The sequence below is a fragment of the Passer montanus genome, unplaced genomic scaffold (assembly GCF_014805655.1).
Source record: "Passer montanus isolate IOZ18808 unplaced genomic scaffold, ASM1480565v1 scaffold55, whole genome shotgun sequence".
Classification (NCBI taxonomy): domain Eukaryota; kingdom Metazoa; phylum Chordata; class Aves; order Passeriformes; family Passeridae; genus Passer; species Passer montanus.
Genome location: NW_024370485.1, coordinates 520,695 through 537,245, shown reverse-complemented (window position 1 = coordinate 537,245; position 16,551 = coordinate 520,695). Strand labels below are relative to the sequence as shown.

General features: G+C 44.2%; 1 protein-coding gene across 1 annotated transcript; it reads right to left on the bottom strand.

Annotated features, from left to right (window-relative positions):
• Positions 1-485: 485 nt before the first annotated feature.
• Positions 486-16,472, bottom strand: DESI1 (desumoylating isopeptidase 1). The gene is given in 8 exon segments (XM_039725235.1): positions 486-3,610; positions 4,750-4,872; positions 5,598-5,707; positions 6,390-6,459; positions 7,369-7,390; positions 16,186-16,356; positions 16,359-16,409; positions 16,412-16,472. Coding segments are annotated over 8 exon segments (687 nt in total). The 5' UTR covers positions 16,458-16,472; the 3' UTR covers positions 486-3,516.
• Between the last annotated feature and the right edge of the window lie 79 nt (positions 16,473-16,551).

Below are 16,551 nucleotides of genomic sequence, written 5' to 3'. Positions count from 1 at the left end.
TTAATCCTCCCCAATATACCCTCTGAAGCTCCAGAGGAACACAGTCATGAAGTCTATTTCTTACTCTACTGCTTTTTTTCCCCCCCTTTTTTCCCCTTTTGAAAGTAGCATCAAGGCAGTCAGGAAAATACTTTTTTCCATGTTAAAACTCTGTTTGGCCTCTTCTTCAATAGCAGGCATGAGACGTTTTTTACTCGTAGACTTAGATGACCAAAGGCTGAACAAAACCTGTGCTGACAGAACATCTTCATTCACCTCATCCAAGCTGTGTCAAGCTGCAGGAGTATAGTTTTAAGTACTGTGGTACTTACAGAAGAAAAGATTTCCCAGATTTAAATAAGAATATTGCCTTTGGCCAGTCAGAGCAAAGGGCAGTTGCCACCACTACTTCCAGAAGCAGCACCTGGCACAAACTGCTGGGACAATTTCTCATGCTGCACTTCCCAGGTGGGACCAGAGTGAAGATAATGACTGCTGGGCAGCTGTGTGGGTACATGCATTCAATCAGAAAAATGTGTTGTATTTATTTTTATTGTAATAGAAAAAAACCCCACAAGTAAATCAAAACATCACTTTCTGCCTAAAGACATTATTAACATTTTTTAAATGGCATGGGGGAACCTCAGCAATACAAGACAGAATAGTTAAGTGTGGGCAAAAGGATTCTGTTTCCTTTCAGGATTTCAGTTTCCCTGCCCCTTTGTCAAACAGCTGGCTGAAGTTCATCACCTATATACATTTACATACACTTCTCAGTCTAGTTTGTTTTCAGCTGGGTGGAACATTGAGGGCACAGTCCTGCAATTTACACATAACCATCTTTGGAGAAAACAGGTTTCCTAAGAGTCCTACAGGGTACAGGGGTCTCATTACCCAGTAAGACCAAGCAAAGAGGATTCCCTCTTACAATTCTCTGCCACAAAAAAAAAGAGTAGGTCCCGAGCCCAGGAGCTCTTTGACTATTGCAAACAATATATGGCTGAATGATATTTTACCCAGTGACCTTAAAGAAGGAGCATTATCTCTGCAAAGGGGCTCTGCTCAGGAGGGGAAAAGGCAGATTGCAAAAATGCACAGGGTGAATGTCTTCCGTTTCTTTTCTGCCCCGAGAGGATGCAAAAAGTCCTGAAGTAGGCAGCCAAGCAGAAACTAGGCTCAGGACATCCAAAATGGTGGACATCCAGGGCATATCCTCATTGTGTCAGTGTGTGTGGGGCAGAAACCATGGCACCTCTGCTTCCATCACAGGCAGCTGTGCCTGAAGTGACAGTTTGCTGAAGGGCAGGCAAGCACAGCTGTGCTGCTTGCAGGTACCAAACAAGCACAGCAGGATGCTGGGCTGCACTGTCAGCTTGAGTGGACCTGCTCAACTGAGGAAGCTCCAAGATCTCTAACATGATCTATAGCAGTTTGTGGCACAGTCATGTGTGTATTAAGGTGAAAGGCTGGTTACTCTTCACAAGCATGTATGGGAGAAGACTGGAGATAATACATATACTGGACAGGAAAGCTAAGCTATGGCATAGTAAAACCAAACACCAACCCTTCCTCCAGGAGCATCAAAAGGCATTCACAACTGACTTTCATAGAATGTTTTCTGCCACCAGGACATTTGGAGGGGGAAAGATTGAAAACTTTTGTATAAAGCCATCTGTAGTAACTGCTACACAGTTACCTCTGAGTCCAGTCCATCAAATGAAATGCTTAAGGAGAAGGTGATGGCACAAGCTGAGAATGAGAAGGAAAAGAAGCATCTGGGCTGCAGGGGCCACTGCTGTGCACTGAGAGCAGGTAAACATGAAACAGCAGAATGGCCTCACAATACCCTATTCCCATCTGTGCACTGGCTCCACAAGGTGCAGGACAACAGAGTATTTGACAATGACTAAATTGCAGTTTTCCTCTATTCCAACCCCTCAGAAATACAAACTGTATAGTCCACACAGAATAACAGTGTGAGAAATTTATCAATCTGCATTATTCTGGGAGAAAGAGCCCAGCAGAGGAAAGACATCTCCTTTAGGTATATAAGAAGTTTCCAGTGCAGGAAGTTTGAGATGCAGGACTGAATGGTAGCAATACTTTTCACAACAAAGCACTGGACAAATGGCTGTACATTTGCATAGATGCTTTTTTGGCAGCATCTGGGATGTGCAATCCCCACTTAGAGAGCATCAGCAGTGTTCTGGGGTTTGTCTGATGTCTTTCTTATATTCCTTCCTACATGTAACTGCTACAAAATGGTTCAGGAAAGTAGTGTATATATATTTGCATGAAAAGAAAACATTGTGCCTATTTTTTCATTCCCCTGTTCTTTCCCACTGCAAGTAAATGCAAAGCTCTAAAAATCTTAAACTAGAAGATGCAGTATTGCTATAATTAAAGGTTAATCTAAGCACAGGACTGCTTCTGCATGTACCCCAAGAAACTCAGTTACTCCACAGAAAAGCTTAATTTTACTCTTCCTCATTTTCTTTATGTTTGGGGAGACCTAGCACTTATTTCTCTTAAGGAAAGCCCTGATGTGCTTGACAGCTTTGGAAAGGGCAGCACTTTGTTGGAACTCCTACTGTGTCTGCAATTGGATATTGAAGGCAGAATTGGTCCAGCTGGTATTATCATGCAGTTGCCATGCTACTCCTGCCTTACTGTACTGTAACTCTGGCTTTGCAAGTTAAAAAAAAAACTACAAGAAAACAGTTCTTATGCATTAACAAGGTTCTATCTGCTGATAAGCTTATGTGTGAGAAAAGAAACATTTCACTTCATTTTACTTTCCCCTGAAATTTGTCTCTACCACTTCTGCTCATGAGATTCTGTTCTTTCAGCTGGTTCTTTCCCATAACTCTTGGATGTGGCATTACAAGGCTCTTGGTAACCTTCAGCTCCAGGTTCCCTCCCACCACAGCAAGTCCCACTGAATTTCAGCTTCTGAGTGTGACACTGACACGTGGTTCAGCTTCATCACCTTTCCCATACACCTGCACCACTGCACATATACTAATCAGATGAGTTCAGCTCTTCCCTTGAGCAAATGTCAGCGAAATACACAGACTAATCCTGGGACACCTTCACTTCCTAGGCTACCAATACTTGCTCTGCTTTTTTTGCTAGACTTCAGCAAATACCCCCAAACAGAGGCAGTGACAAGACAGATACAAGTCTGCAAGGGATGGCCAGGACATCCCTTGATTTACTTCAAGTTGTGTAAGGGGCCACTGAATACTCATGGAATGAATTTCCACTTACCAGCACAGGAGTTACGTAGAAAGTGTCAGCCTACTTGGACAAGACAGCCTTTATAAATTAGTATAATGCTATTAGAAATTATGGCAATATTTTTGGTAGCATTGTCTTACATGCACCCTGATAAATTCTCTCCCCAGGAAATTTTAAAACTTGTCTTGTAACTTCTTTAGAGTTAATTCTCATGAGAAATTATAAAATAGAAATCTGGTAGATTCATGTTTAAAAAGGAAGAGGCCTGGTGAGGCTGGGCACACTGGGTCACTCCTGTTAGCTCTGTCCATTATGTCTGCTGAAGGTATTGCCTCCGGGTGGCTGGATCTGGATGGAGTCCAGGAGGGGCCTTAAAGCTTGTCCAAAAGGTCTGAGAAGGTAAAGAAATAAACATCTCAAATAGTTTACTTGGTTAACAACTCCCATTTACCACTGAAGTGCACTCAAACCAGCATTCTAGAAGCAAATGTGAAGAAAAGACTTCCACTACAAACTAAAGCAAACTAATTTAACCTATTAGTTTACTGTTCAATACCTAAGAAACTTAAACACGATTTTATATCATATAATCATCAGATAAGGTAGTTCTGAGTCCTAACATGCCTAGACTGCTAATGTAACACTGTCTGAAACCAGCTCTCAGTAATTCATTCTACTTAAGTGTGCAAACAAAATCCCTGTTATGCAACTGCAGTGTTCCATTAAGTACATCAATATTGAGGCCTGCCAAAAGAATAGCCTCTAGCTTACTTAAAAGACAATGGTTCAATACTCCCTGAATAATTTCTGTTGCAATCTGTAGCACCTGGCTTGTCTTTCAGTAAGACTCACTCTGTTACAGACTTTATCTGATTTTGAGAGATCTGAAGTGCTGAGAGTCCAGGGTAGAAGACCCATGTCTCACAAATAATGTGCTACACCACTGTTATGAGAAGAAAGACCTAAATGATGGAGCTCACATAATCCTACTGGGATCCTCACTAGCTGAGAGTTAAAAAAACAAACAAATAAACAAACAAACAAAAACAACATTTGAATTATCAAGCAGGAAATTCTTAATTTCCTTTTTTTCATATCCTCTTTCTCCACCCAATCCTAGCTTTAAAACTGCATCATTAATTTTAAAATTGCATCTCCCCTGCCTCTTCACAAGCAAAGTGACACCTCTGCAATTATGGTGCTTAGAGAAATGACTTTTAACAGATACTGGTTGTCTAAGAAGGAAAAAAGCCTTGCACTGTTTTCTGAAACTTTCTATATATAAGAGACCATCACAAAAGAACTAGTTAAGTTAAAGGCAGAAGAACATCTCCTCTCTTCTTTGAACACCAGTGCCAGTTAGCACTTGTCATACAGTGTTGCAAGTGTTGATGTAAAGAAAATTGCATCCTCTCCTTAATCTTATGCTGGTTCTCAGACAGATCCATCAGAAACTGGTACTGCTGGCTCTGTCAAATGTTTAAGCATTAGCATGAAGCAGCTACAGAGAGGAGGGGCATCCATACTCACGTGGAAAGAACTTCAGATGGAAGGTCAGTGATATAGGAAGGGATTTTTTTTCCTGTCAGAAACTGTGCCACTTCATTACTGAAGGTGTTGCAGTTATGTTCAAAGAGGTTATAAGATTCTCCTCTGTGCCACAGAAAGAAATTGAAACAAAAAATCCCACAGATTCAGCAGTAAATAATACAAACAGAAAAAAACTTATACCCTTAATGAAGAACATCTTACATTAGCACTTCATCCCCCCACCCCAAAGAATTCTAAGGTAAATAGGTAAAATACAGACATCAATGCACCCTCAAATTCAATTGAATCAGGGTGGAAAATGACATCTCTCCACATCCCTGACTTCAATGCAACCATTTTTGGGAGAATAGGTGAGGTCAGGTTTCTTCAATTAAAACCACAGTAGCAGTAACGAGAAATCACAGGAATTATTGACTCTGAAAGACAGCCAGAACACTAAATGTTGTGGTTCCCCACTCTTGTGAGAAGCAGAGTAGACTCTTTAACAGTCAAGACCTTGCTTCTACTCATGTGAAAATTGGCAGCTTTACTACAGTGACTACCTATGACTCACAGGGGAAACTGCTTTACTGAGAGATTTCATTTTCTCTGGTGATTCTCTCAAAAACATTTCAGGCATTATTGGATTTTATAAAAAACAGCATTAAAGACTTTGCAGGAGAATGCTTTCCCAGCCTAGAAGGTAGCCCCTTGTGTACTGGTGCCTCAGTCCAGTCCATGTTTGAGAGTACCAAATGAGAGAGTAAGCAGACAGAAGCTCTGGGAGCTGGGTTGGTTGCATTACACCTTTTTGATGTACAGGTTTTCCAGTACAGGCTGTTACTTACCGGAACGCAGATTCCCCCAAAGAGGAAAGGTATTCCAGAAAAATTTCTTCAGTGACTTCAGTGTTCCCCAGATCAACAACTGTGTCTGGAGGGCCAAGAAGTGTCCCTCCCTGTAAAAATGAGCAGCCAGAAGATACTGTCAAATGATCAGGCCAAATTCTCTTGGAGGACTCTACTGAATGAAGCTATTATGGTTCATGCAGGCATAAAATAAGGAACTTTTGGTATGTTTATCAAGCAAAAGGCCCTGCTGGCCTCCCTTGTTCTGCACTCAAGAGAATGAGAAGGAACATGAAACTTCCATTTCAGCTGGTAAATTTGGCTCTACGGGCTGAAAGCTCTAAGCTATGGCAAAATTCTGCTTTAGAAGCACAGCCCATCCATTTTACCTCTCTAAGAACAGAAAGGTCTGAGAAAACATCAAGGTTTGGGGCTTTTTTTCACTCTTAAAAAATCTGCATGTAACACTTAATGAGACAGAATTGGACAAGGTGTCACTCTGGCAAAGCAGCTGCAAAAGGTGTTCTGGATAGAGAGGCTCTACCAGAAGAAGCAACCCCCAGCCTGAATTGAGATGGGCTTCAACCCACTGTCCATTTCAACCCACTGTCCATTTCAACCCACTGTCCATGCTCCCTTCCCCCTTAGTACCCTGGGAAACCATGACAAGCAGCTGGCTTCAGCATCTCTCTGAATTCAGAAGTCTTTTGCTGCTTTTCTAAAAGACAGTAACATAAGCAATTCTGATCAGGTAACCTTACAAAAATTGTCAGAGAATTAAGTTGAACTTACAGGTGCACAGCTGGAGATCCCTCCACTGCCATAGAAGAATTCATCCTTATGGACTATTATGGAGGTGTGCCTGCCACAGAGAACAAAAAAAAAAAACAAAAAAACCAAAGAAAGTTGAAATAAAGGGAAAAAATAAACAGCCTAGCACATAAATCACTGATAAATTTATGAGCTCAAGGATATAATGAAGGGAATAACAGAAAGAAAAGGTCAATGTGTTTCTGTGAGTGGGAACAGGATCTGCTGGGACATGAAAGGATATGGAAGCAATGATTATTAAGCCTACTGGAATTCTGCAAGCAGTTAGGAAAGAACAGGTTTAGCTAAGAGCCCAGGCATGAGCTTCTCTCAGCTAACGGGCTGAGGGTGAGGTCAGCCCTCAGAGACAGAACCAGCCCTGCTACCACACTGACAGACCCTTCTCACTGGCTGAGAATCTGGTCAGACAGCCACTGGAGATGGATCAGAGGAGAGGAAAATGGATGGACAAGGGTTTAAGGGTTTTCTTGCCTTTAAAAAAAACACCAAACAAGCCTTCTTCGTGTGATATCAAAAATCTTGGTATGAATTATAGGAAATTAAGGGTATTTTTTGGACTGAATGTAGATACTGCTCTTATATGACAGAAGCCTTGTTCCTGTAATACCTTCTTCCCACCTACTCTTTTACTCTCATGTTTAGTCATGCCTGGAATTATAAGACAAAGTGCCTGGGACAAGGACAACATCTTATCCTTGAAAAAGTACACAGGTGCACAAAACCACAACAGCTACTAACAACACCCCATTCCATGGTGGTTTAACTAGCACCTGACTGTACATCATCTTACTGCCAATCTGTATTCAGGAACAAAAAAGGTCTTGCTCCCTCTTCCACCACAAAATGTTCTTAAGCTCTGAAGCATATATAACTGCATATTGAAAATACTTCCTGTACCAGTGTTTTACCCACATTATGCAATTTAAATCTAGTCACTTACCAGATGCCATCCAGCTGTTTCCCTGTATGCAGAGAAAAGAAGAGTTATTAGCAATGTATTTTCCAGATTTCAGCCTACTTTCCATCAATCACTTAGGAACCATGCTTATTATTTCACCATGACAGCAATACCAAAGATTTAATCCAGAGTTGCCTCTAAAAAATCCAGATTATCTTTCAAATTAACTACTCAATCCCCACATCCATTGTACTTCTTGCCTCCTGGCAGGCAGAGGTAGCAATGCCATCCTATCCTGCTGATGCTTACCTTCCTTAGGTGTTTTTCTACACACCAAGAAAGAAAACATTTTCCTAAAATTTGAGTCTTCAATCAGGAGCAGAAGAGTTGAATTTGACAGATTTCATAACTGTAGGCCAGCAGAGTGTATTCAGTTCTCTTTTTCAGTAACTGATGAGAGCTCTGACATAAACATATGAGCAGTGGTGGTAGCCTCTATCATGTATTTCACTATTTCCTCTTTTCCCTCCCACCCCCACCCTTAAAAATTAGTTTAAGTGGGAATGGAGATAGAAGAGTACAGCACTGAAATTTACACAAGTTATAAAGCTGTGTGTTTTCCAGAACTCAGCAGTGAAGACTTGCTTCAGGCACCACTACACTGATAATATAATTGGGTCTCAGAGAAAAGGTCCCTTTTAAAATGTGTTTCCAGTTCCCTAGAAGCAGGAGACCTAAACCTCTCTGTTGTTCATGGTAGGATCTCAAGATTAAACCTGTTTCTGAAAGGTCATTTTTACTGCTCCAGACTCAATTGTTTTATCTGTCACAACTGAAAGGCTTCATCCCTGGTACCCTCCCTTTGGGAGCTTGTAGGGAGCCAGTGCATGCTGTGGGAGATGTGCTATAACTTTATTTCCTGAACGAGGTGCAGAACCCCCAAAAAGCAGATTTAGAGCAGAAAAACTGTTGGGACACCAACATTTGGTATTCTCTTGAACCCAAGCAGCAGACTGAGTACTCCTCTGCCACAAGAAAAAGCAATCACTAGCATATATTTTTCCACTCAGGTCTGAAGTAAAATAGGTACCTGCTTCAGATGAGGGTCATGGAAGAGCAGAGGCAGGGAAAAGGCTGTTGTGACAACAGAGACATCAGCTGAAGTGAGCACACATAGTTTTGAAGCAGCTGGACTGATGTGTCACTCCCATGGGTCACAGCCAGGCAGCAACCACATTCCCTGTCAACCCATGGCACAGAGACAGAGGCTTGGAGGATGAAGGCCAAAAGAGAGTGGCAATAGTGACAGAACCAGAAGACTGTGTTGCACTATCTCAAGGCTCAGCAGCACTGGCCTCTGGGTGGCTCTACCTTTTGGCTTTGCCTAGTTAGCATTCTGTGTATCTATTAACAAGTTATTACACATTTGCTCATGATAAATAACTTTTTCACTAGAAACTTGAACTTTATCCTTCAGACCAGAGGGGGGGAAAAAAAAAAAATTCAAAAGCAGCACATATTAGAATTGTGCCTGTTCTTTGCATGCTAAATTGAAAGAGAACATCTTGGTATTTACTTTCACACACACCTGCAGCAAACAGTAACAAAAGACTTTCCAGAGAGCTGCCACTTTGTACCTAGATTCTGAATGCAGGTGAAAGGGCTACAGTAGATATTGGCACTGTCACAGGTGCTGCCAGGACCTGCTTGTGCAATTACAACACCTACCTGAAAATATCACTGCAGCAAAGGCTACACAATGGGCTGCTCTAGCAAGGCTGCAGCCCACAGCTCAAGGGCAGTGACCCTGTCCTCCTTCAATTCCACACTTGTGAGACCACATCTGGAGTGCTGTGTCCACTGTTGGATCCCCACAATATAAAAGACACTGACATACCAGGCTGGAGCACTTACTGTACTGCAGAAGAGCTGAGAAAACTGGTGTGTCCATCCTCAAGAAGAGAAAGCCAAGAGTCTGTATTCCTGTCTACAAGTACCCAACAGGTATGGGTGAAAGGGGACCCTTGCTCTACTCAGATATGCACAGTGAAAGGCAACAGGGGCTAGCTGGAAAATGGGAAATTCACAATTCAGCAGGAAGCAGGGAAAACATTTATAATGAAAGGTGGTCAAACACTGCAGCAGGAGTCCAGAAAGCATATGGGATTTCAATCCTTGAAGATACTTAGAACTCTGTCCAGGGCCCTGAAGAATTTGCTCTTGTTGGCTCTACCTTGAGCAGGACTTCTAGAGGTCCCTTTTCACCAAAGTAATTGTCTGATTTTATGTACAAAACCCAAGCAGAATTGAGGAACTGGACTTTGCTTTTGACTGCAGTCCAATCTTTACTGCTACACGTGAAGTCTGTAGCAGTCCAAAGGCAGCAAGTGCCAGGGCAGTAACAGAACAGCTTTTGGCAAGTGAAGCTGCCTATCTTCACAAGGCAGGTCTGTCTGCTGCAGCTCAGCTTGGTCAGTTTGTGCCAACACTGATTTGAAAATCTTAATGAAGCTGCAAACCCACTATTTTTCCTTGGCTCCTAGAAGTCATTAACCAAGCTGGCACTGTGGAAAACACACACCAGATCTGCAGCACTGCTGACAATGAGGCATCTGTGGTAGCTCTCCAGCCTGCTGCAGACAAAATATAATCCCTTTCTTCCACTGATGGACTGTGTCTGGTGAGAGGCAGTGCAAGTGTCTTCAGTGACAACACTGCTGGAGGAATCTCATGCCTAAGAAACCTGCCATTTTTGGCCACATATGCATCAAACAGAGACATCCAAGACTGAGAACTTTTGCTAGGCTGCTGCAGTACCCCAGGCTTCACAGATGGCTGTTGTCATTTCAACTCAAACTGAGCCACAGAGGAATAAATCAATGGCCACCAGTTTCTGAGGAACTCGGGCAGCTCCCTTTCCTGCTGCTCAGCAAGAATCTCAGTGCTGCTTGTCTGTCATGGAAGAGGTTATGTACAGACATTCATGAACACAATCATCGTCCTCCTGAAGTTCTGCCTCTGGTGGGGGCCCTCCTCTATGACTCTTCTTGCCCTCTGTCCCAGACTCAGACCCTGCACAGAACAGGTGACAGCTCACCACCACTGCCACCCCTGGTAAGCTCAGGCAGAGCAATCAGGGCAGCCAGCACTAAGGAGTTATGTTTTGCCTTCTGCTCAACATTGCTTACTACACACACAATATTTTGCCCAGAGCCCCTGAAGGTTTGATACACACAGCAGCCCCAACAGCACGACCAAACAAGGCTGCAGCACTGCTGTGAGTGCTGACACAAGCTGTATCCAGACCTTGCAGCAACACTCTCCAGTACTGCTTCTGGCAGCACTGTCCAGCTTGAAAGCCAGAAACTCAAGGTTGCCATGATCCTCCCCAAATAATCCTACAGTGCAACAGAGCTGACATCCCATAGCCAATTGAGTGGACTGTAAGAAGGGATTGCAAATACTATCCAGGATACTGGCAGATATCATCATGTTTCCTGTTCTTCCACTCCTTGCCACAACGCTCCAAACTCCTGTGGTCACTGCAATGTGGGTAGAGCTGTGTGCTGGTACTGCCACCAAAACCAAGCCATTTACTCATAACCTGAGGCTGTCTATTGCTATACAGAGATTCTCCAGTAATTTCCACCAGAGCTGCAAAAGCCCTTGCAGCATTAAACTGCAGGCATTACCCTTCACTCAACACCTCCAGTAAAGCTAATCCAAAGGATGCACATGCTCATAATGCAGAATGGGAATGCCCTGATGGGATGATGCTCTTCTGGGCACTTTGTATCTGAAGGGAGGGTTATCAAGAGGATGGATACAGGCTCTTCTCAGTGTGCCAAGGAATAGGACAAGAGGCAATGGGCAGAAACTCAGGCACAGGAAGAGCCACCTGAACATGAGAACTTCTTTACTGTACAGGCGATGACACAACGGAATAATTGCCCAGAGAGGTTGTGGAGTTTTTCTCACTGAAGATCCTCAGGAACCATCTGGACACAAACCTGTGCAATGTGCCTGCTTGGGCAGGGAGGTTGGACCAAATAACCCACTGTCCCTTCAAACCTTACCTCTTCTGTGATTTTGTTATCCAGGTAAAACAGGAAAACAGCAAGATGCTAACTAGTTTAAATAGTTCAAGGGTCAGGGGCTGTTGAACAGGAAAGGTCACTGCAAATTTAGATGTACACATTTAATCACACAACATTTACTGCATATGGCCAGGCTATCAGGTATCAACCCTCCCAGAGAAACTGCCCATGTGCCAGCTCAGCCTGAAGTAAATGTAAAGCAAATCAGCTTAGTTTGATCTGCATCCATTCCAAGCTAAAGCAAGTCAAGGTACCTTGTTTTCATCACAGACCATGAACATGGACATGAAAAGCTACTGCGTTATATTTGTGAGGGTTTAGGGGGATAGCCTGTCAGGGTTGGAAACACTATGCTTTTTTGTTTGGGGATGGTTTTGTTTATTTACTTTTTTTATTTTTCCCCTGCTGATGTGCTTCTGTGGCTCTTTCCTGAAAATAATCACTAGAACCTGGGGGGAGATGCCAGTTCAGCATAAATCTGTGTGCTTAGGGATCTCAAAGATTCAATTTGTTTCAATAAGGCAGAGTATCATCTAGCAAGTAAACAAGCTTCTAGATTTGCTGTTTTATTTTCTTTATAACATTCATAGCTCAAATACTGTAATGGTGTTTACATGAGCCAGAAATCTACGAGAAAAATAGAACATAAACAGTTCCAGGACCCTCAGCTTAGTCACAAAAACATGGAGAATGAAGTAGTTAGATTAGTTTCTTGTAAAATCAACAGTTCCAGGACCCTCAGCTTAGTCACAGGACCATGGAGAATGAATACTGTAAAATAATTCAGGAGACTGTAATTGTTTGGATACAGAAGTATTCTGAAAAAAGAAGCAAGCCCATATAATTTTAGAATACAATCAAACTGGATTACTTCCATGCTTAGATTTGTCTGGAAGGCCAAGCACAAGGGAGATTAGATGCTCACCAATCTTTTTTATCATCACAGTAATTTATTAATTTGGAGGGCCAAGCAATGTTGATTATTTCTGTGAATTTTAAATATCAAATGAAAGTGGCATTTGTATATTAATCAAAATTATTATACTGAAGGGCAGAAGAGTTCTGAGACATGAGGGAAGGAACTGTCAGGGCAGATGGGCCCTTAGTTTACCCCATTCAGAGTTTAGACCATCCAACCCTCAGTGCAAGATCTATGCCTGCTTCTGAGCTGTAAAGAAATAATAGGAAGCTCAGTATCTTTAACAACATATTTGTGCTCTGCAATGGATATGCAAACTCCAGAAGACCATAAAAGACTCTAAACAAAAGCAGTGAACTGGTCTCCTGTGGAACTGGAAGTAATACAATTTGGTCAACCAGCATGGGTGTTTCTAGCAGTGCACTGCTCTGCATATTGTTGTAATTTCCCTAGGACAATCCATTAAGATTCCTGCCTTTTTTGAATTGAAATTACTCTAATTAGGCAAGCATTTAGTCAAGCACTTTCTTCTATGCCCAGAGAGACCCAGGAGGCTGTATTGGGGCAGGGTAACACACACCATTTCCATGAAATCCCAGCAAACGCTGGGAGCAAAGCTGCTAGGATATCATACTGAAGCAATTCAAAACTGCTCAGAACAGATGGAGGAGAAGCAGAGAAATGTGCTGGCCTGGGAAAATGGAGCCAAGCAGAAGGCACCTCCTTTCAGCAGTCACCTTTCGCTCCAATTCCCTCTGGGCTGTTAAGTCCCTACACTTGAATGCACCACTTAAAAATTTCAACCAAAACATACTCCCAGTCCACTCAACGTTAATTTATACTCCACTGAGCCAAAGCTGCTGTGGTTAACCAAGCTCCCAGCTCACTCTGTGAGTCACAAAAGCAATAACCTCAGTTACAGGACAGCAGAACTTTGAGCTGGTAGATATTTTTCTTTAAGCCTATGATGCAATAGGATTTTAATCTTCCTTAAAGAGTTCTCTGCCTTTAGACGTTTATTTCAAAATCAGCACTGCAAGCTGAACTATTCTCTTTTCCTCTTTATCCTCCACAGAATCAGGTGGATTATGTTTTCTGTCTTGGCAACAGAAAGCTTACTGCATTCAGGTCAACATTTCTTATTATTATTACATGTATTTGAACAGACAAATGTAGCCACAGACTGAGAGGGGGGGAGAGAGGACCAACAGCAGCTATTGAGAAGATGCAAAGTAAAGCAACATAACAATTAAATGTGCTGCTTCTGATACCAAAGGCAACTGAACTACAATTTTTGGTTATGTATACTTCAGAATAGAAATAGTCACTAAATTACAGGAAGTAAGAAGAATAAAAGTAGTTTGAGTAGAGAAAGAGTAAACTTGCCAAGAAAAACAAAGACTGTCCGAGGGACGAGACTAAGTCACTCTAAAGCCTGCCATGAACTGTGCTAAACATCTCTGCCTTCCAGATTCATTAAATGACAACAGAGAGAAGTGGTACTGAAAGTGTCAGCATGACATGTGGCAGTGAGAGCTGCTCCCTGAAGGCTGTGCTGACAGTCCCCAGTACCTCTGGACCCTACCAGCACAGCAGAAGACTCAGTGCAGTGATGCTCTTGCAGTGGTCAGTCTCATAATTCAGGATTCATCCCCCTCCAGCAAGGGGACCTGAGCTGCTGTTTTCAAGCCTGACAGAAGTTTATTTTAGCACAATCAATTACTGTATTTATTTTTTTCCTTTCTGAAACAATGTATTTCAATTTAGGCACTATTACAGGATTAGCACTCAAAGCAAAAGCATTGTTCCAAACTTGGCATTGATGAAAAGAATACTGTAAGTAGAGATGCCAAGTGTAAATCCTTTAAGAAATGGCTTCCTCTTTAATTTTTATGACTTTCCCTGATGACCTATAGTTTCTGAACATCACTAAGGAAAGAATTGATATTGACCATCTGCGAGTTGACAGACAGAGATATAAAAATAGGTTTTTTTGGTGTTCTTCAGGGAAAAAAGGGTCTGTGCATGAGGTAAGAGGAGTATTCTCTCAATCACTTGGCTCTTGGGGAGGTTTCCAAAATCATCTGAAACAGAGCTGAGTGTGAACGCACAGAAGACACAGTTTGAAGAAAGGAAGGAAGGAAGGAAGAAAGAATGATTTGTTTTACGGACAATCAAGTCACAGGACCCACAGTCTCAAATGTTCTGCAGTCTGCACTGTCACTGTGACCACGCGGGCCTACTTGGCTGTGTTCCATGAACACATCTGAGCACAGGCACCGGGCAGTACTAGCGAGCAGCACTTCCCCTACTACCAAGAAGCATTCAGGCTTTTAAGCTTTCCTTTTCGTTGCTCAGATCCCCCAAATTTACCACCAAACTGTATCACAAGCACAAAGTTTTCAAGCTGTTGTCAGAATAGATTAGAAAGCATCAAAATGAAGTCACGTGCTACGTGTTTTTATGTGGAAATTCAGAAAGCTACAAGATCCCAAGACTGACTTTGTGGGTAAGAAGGGAGCTAAAAAGCCTTTGCTTGATCTGTGTGAAGAGTGGCATGGAGACAATTATAGTGGCAACCTATCTCTATTACAGTCTTTACTAGGACCAACACTTTGATGTAATAGTAGTTAAACTCTCCTCAACTCAAACACAGGTAAATCATGCACCCATGTAATCTCAAGATTTATAACTCTTAGCACATGATAAAACATGGCTATTTCACCTGACAGGTGAAAAGCTACTTCCCTAAGAGTTACAACAGAAGCAATTCTGACCACATAAAAAGTTTTGAGGTTATCCACTGCAGGAAACAGACATCTCCCAAAATGGTTGCTGCTAAATGACTAACAGAGCACAACACACACGATCCCTGTACTATTTTCTTCTCAACTCTGCAAACCTATCGTTGATCTGCATGAAACCTCACGCTAAGGTTTGGACTTTCATTTTAAGCTTGCAGGAGACCACAAGAATCTCCTCATAGGGCAGATGAGCAAAGCGAATGCCAACAAACTGTAAAACAAGATTACACAGAGCCATCTGTTCAGACACCGAGTCTGTTCAGAAGTCTCAACCCACACAGACTGCTGGTCTGACACGGGTCAGAATCTGCTCCATAACAGGTATAAAACTCTCTTGTTGCATTCCTAATTCATGCTTCCAAAACTTTAAGCAAAACCCGTTTCCCTTCCATCCCAAGTTTCAGGTTCGGTTGGAAACGCACACAATCTCGACAAGACATACAGCAGGCTCCTACAAACTCTCTGAAGGAGAGGGAGCACAGATAGCTGCACATCACCAGCCCAGCCCGGCCTCGCCACAACATGGAGCCGCTCGAACTCCACAACCTTGTAAACAGCAGGCGCCGTTCTCCAGCACAGCAGCCGGGAGCCGGGCTGTCCCGGGCTGTCCCGGGCTGTCCCTCCCTTCAGGCCCGGGATCACTCTGGCCGTGCCGTCAGTGAATTCCACCCGCGCAGCGGCCAGAGGAGGCAGGACCCGGAGCAGCCGGACGGATCTGCCGCGCTGACAAGGCTCGTCCCGAAGACAGCGGGGAATCCCAGGGCCAAACCCCGCCGTGCTCCCAAGCACCGAGCCGCAGGGCAAGCCCCGCACATCCCCAGACACGGCCGGCGCCCGGCGCGCCCTCAGGGAGCCTTTCCCGGCGGGCGGCTCCCTCAGGAGAGCGGCACCGGGCGGGGATCGCCTCCCCCGGGGCAGCAGGCGGCGGCTCCGGCCCCGTTTTCCGGCGCGGCAAAGCCGGGCCGCGGAGGTCGGCGGCGGAACGCGAGCCCCCGGAGGCGGCGGCCGGGCCGGGCCCGGGTCCCCGCCGCGCTCTTACCCAGCATGAGGTGGCTGAGGCGCCGGGCCATGCCCTTGGACAGGTCGTACACATAGAGCTTCACGGGGTGCAGCGCCAGCGGCTCCTCCATGGGGACGCGGGCGCGGCCGCCGGGCGGCAGCCGGAGCCCTTGCAAACAAGGTCGAACGGCCCTTCCCTCCGGGAGACGGAGGGAGCGGGAGGAAAGGGCGGCGCCGGTGCCGGTCCCCGGCGCAGCGGCACAGCCGGGAGGTGACAGACGGGCAGGAAGGGGCGACCCTGCCCGCGCGCATGCGCGGCCTCCCCGCGCCTGCCGGGCCGCCCCGTCACTGCGCGACAGAGCCGGGGCGGAGCTACAGCCGGGGGCGGGGACGGGCGAGTCCCGCT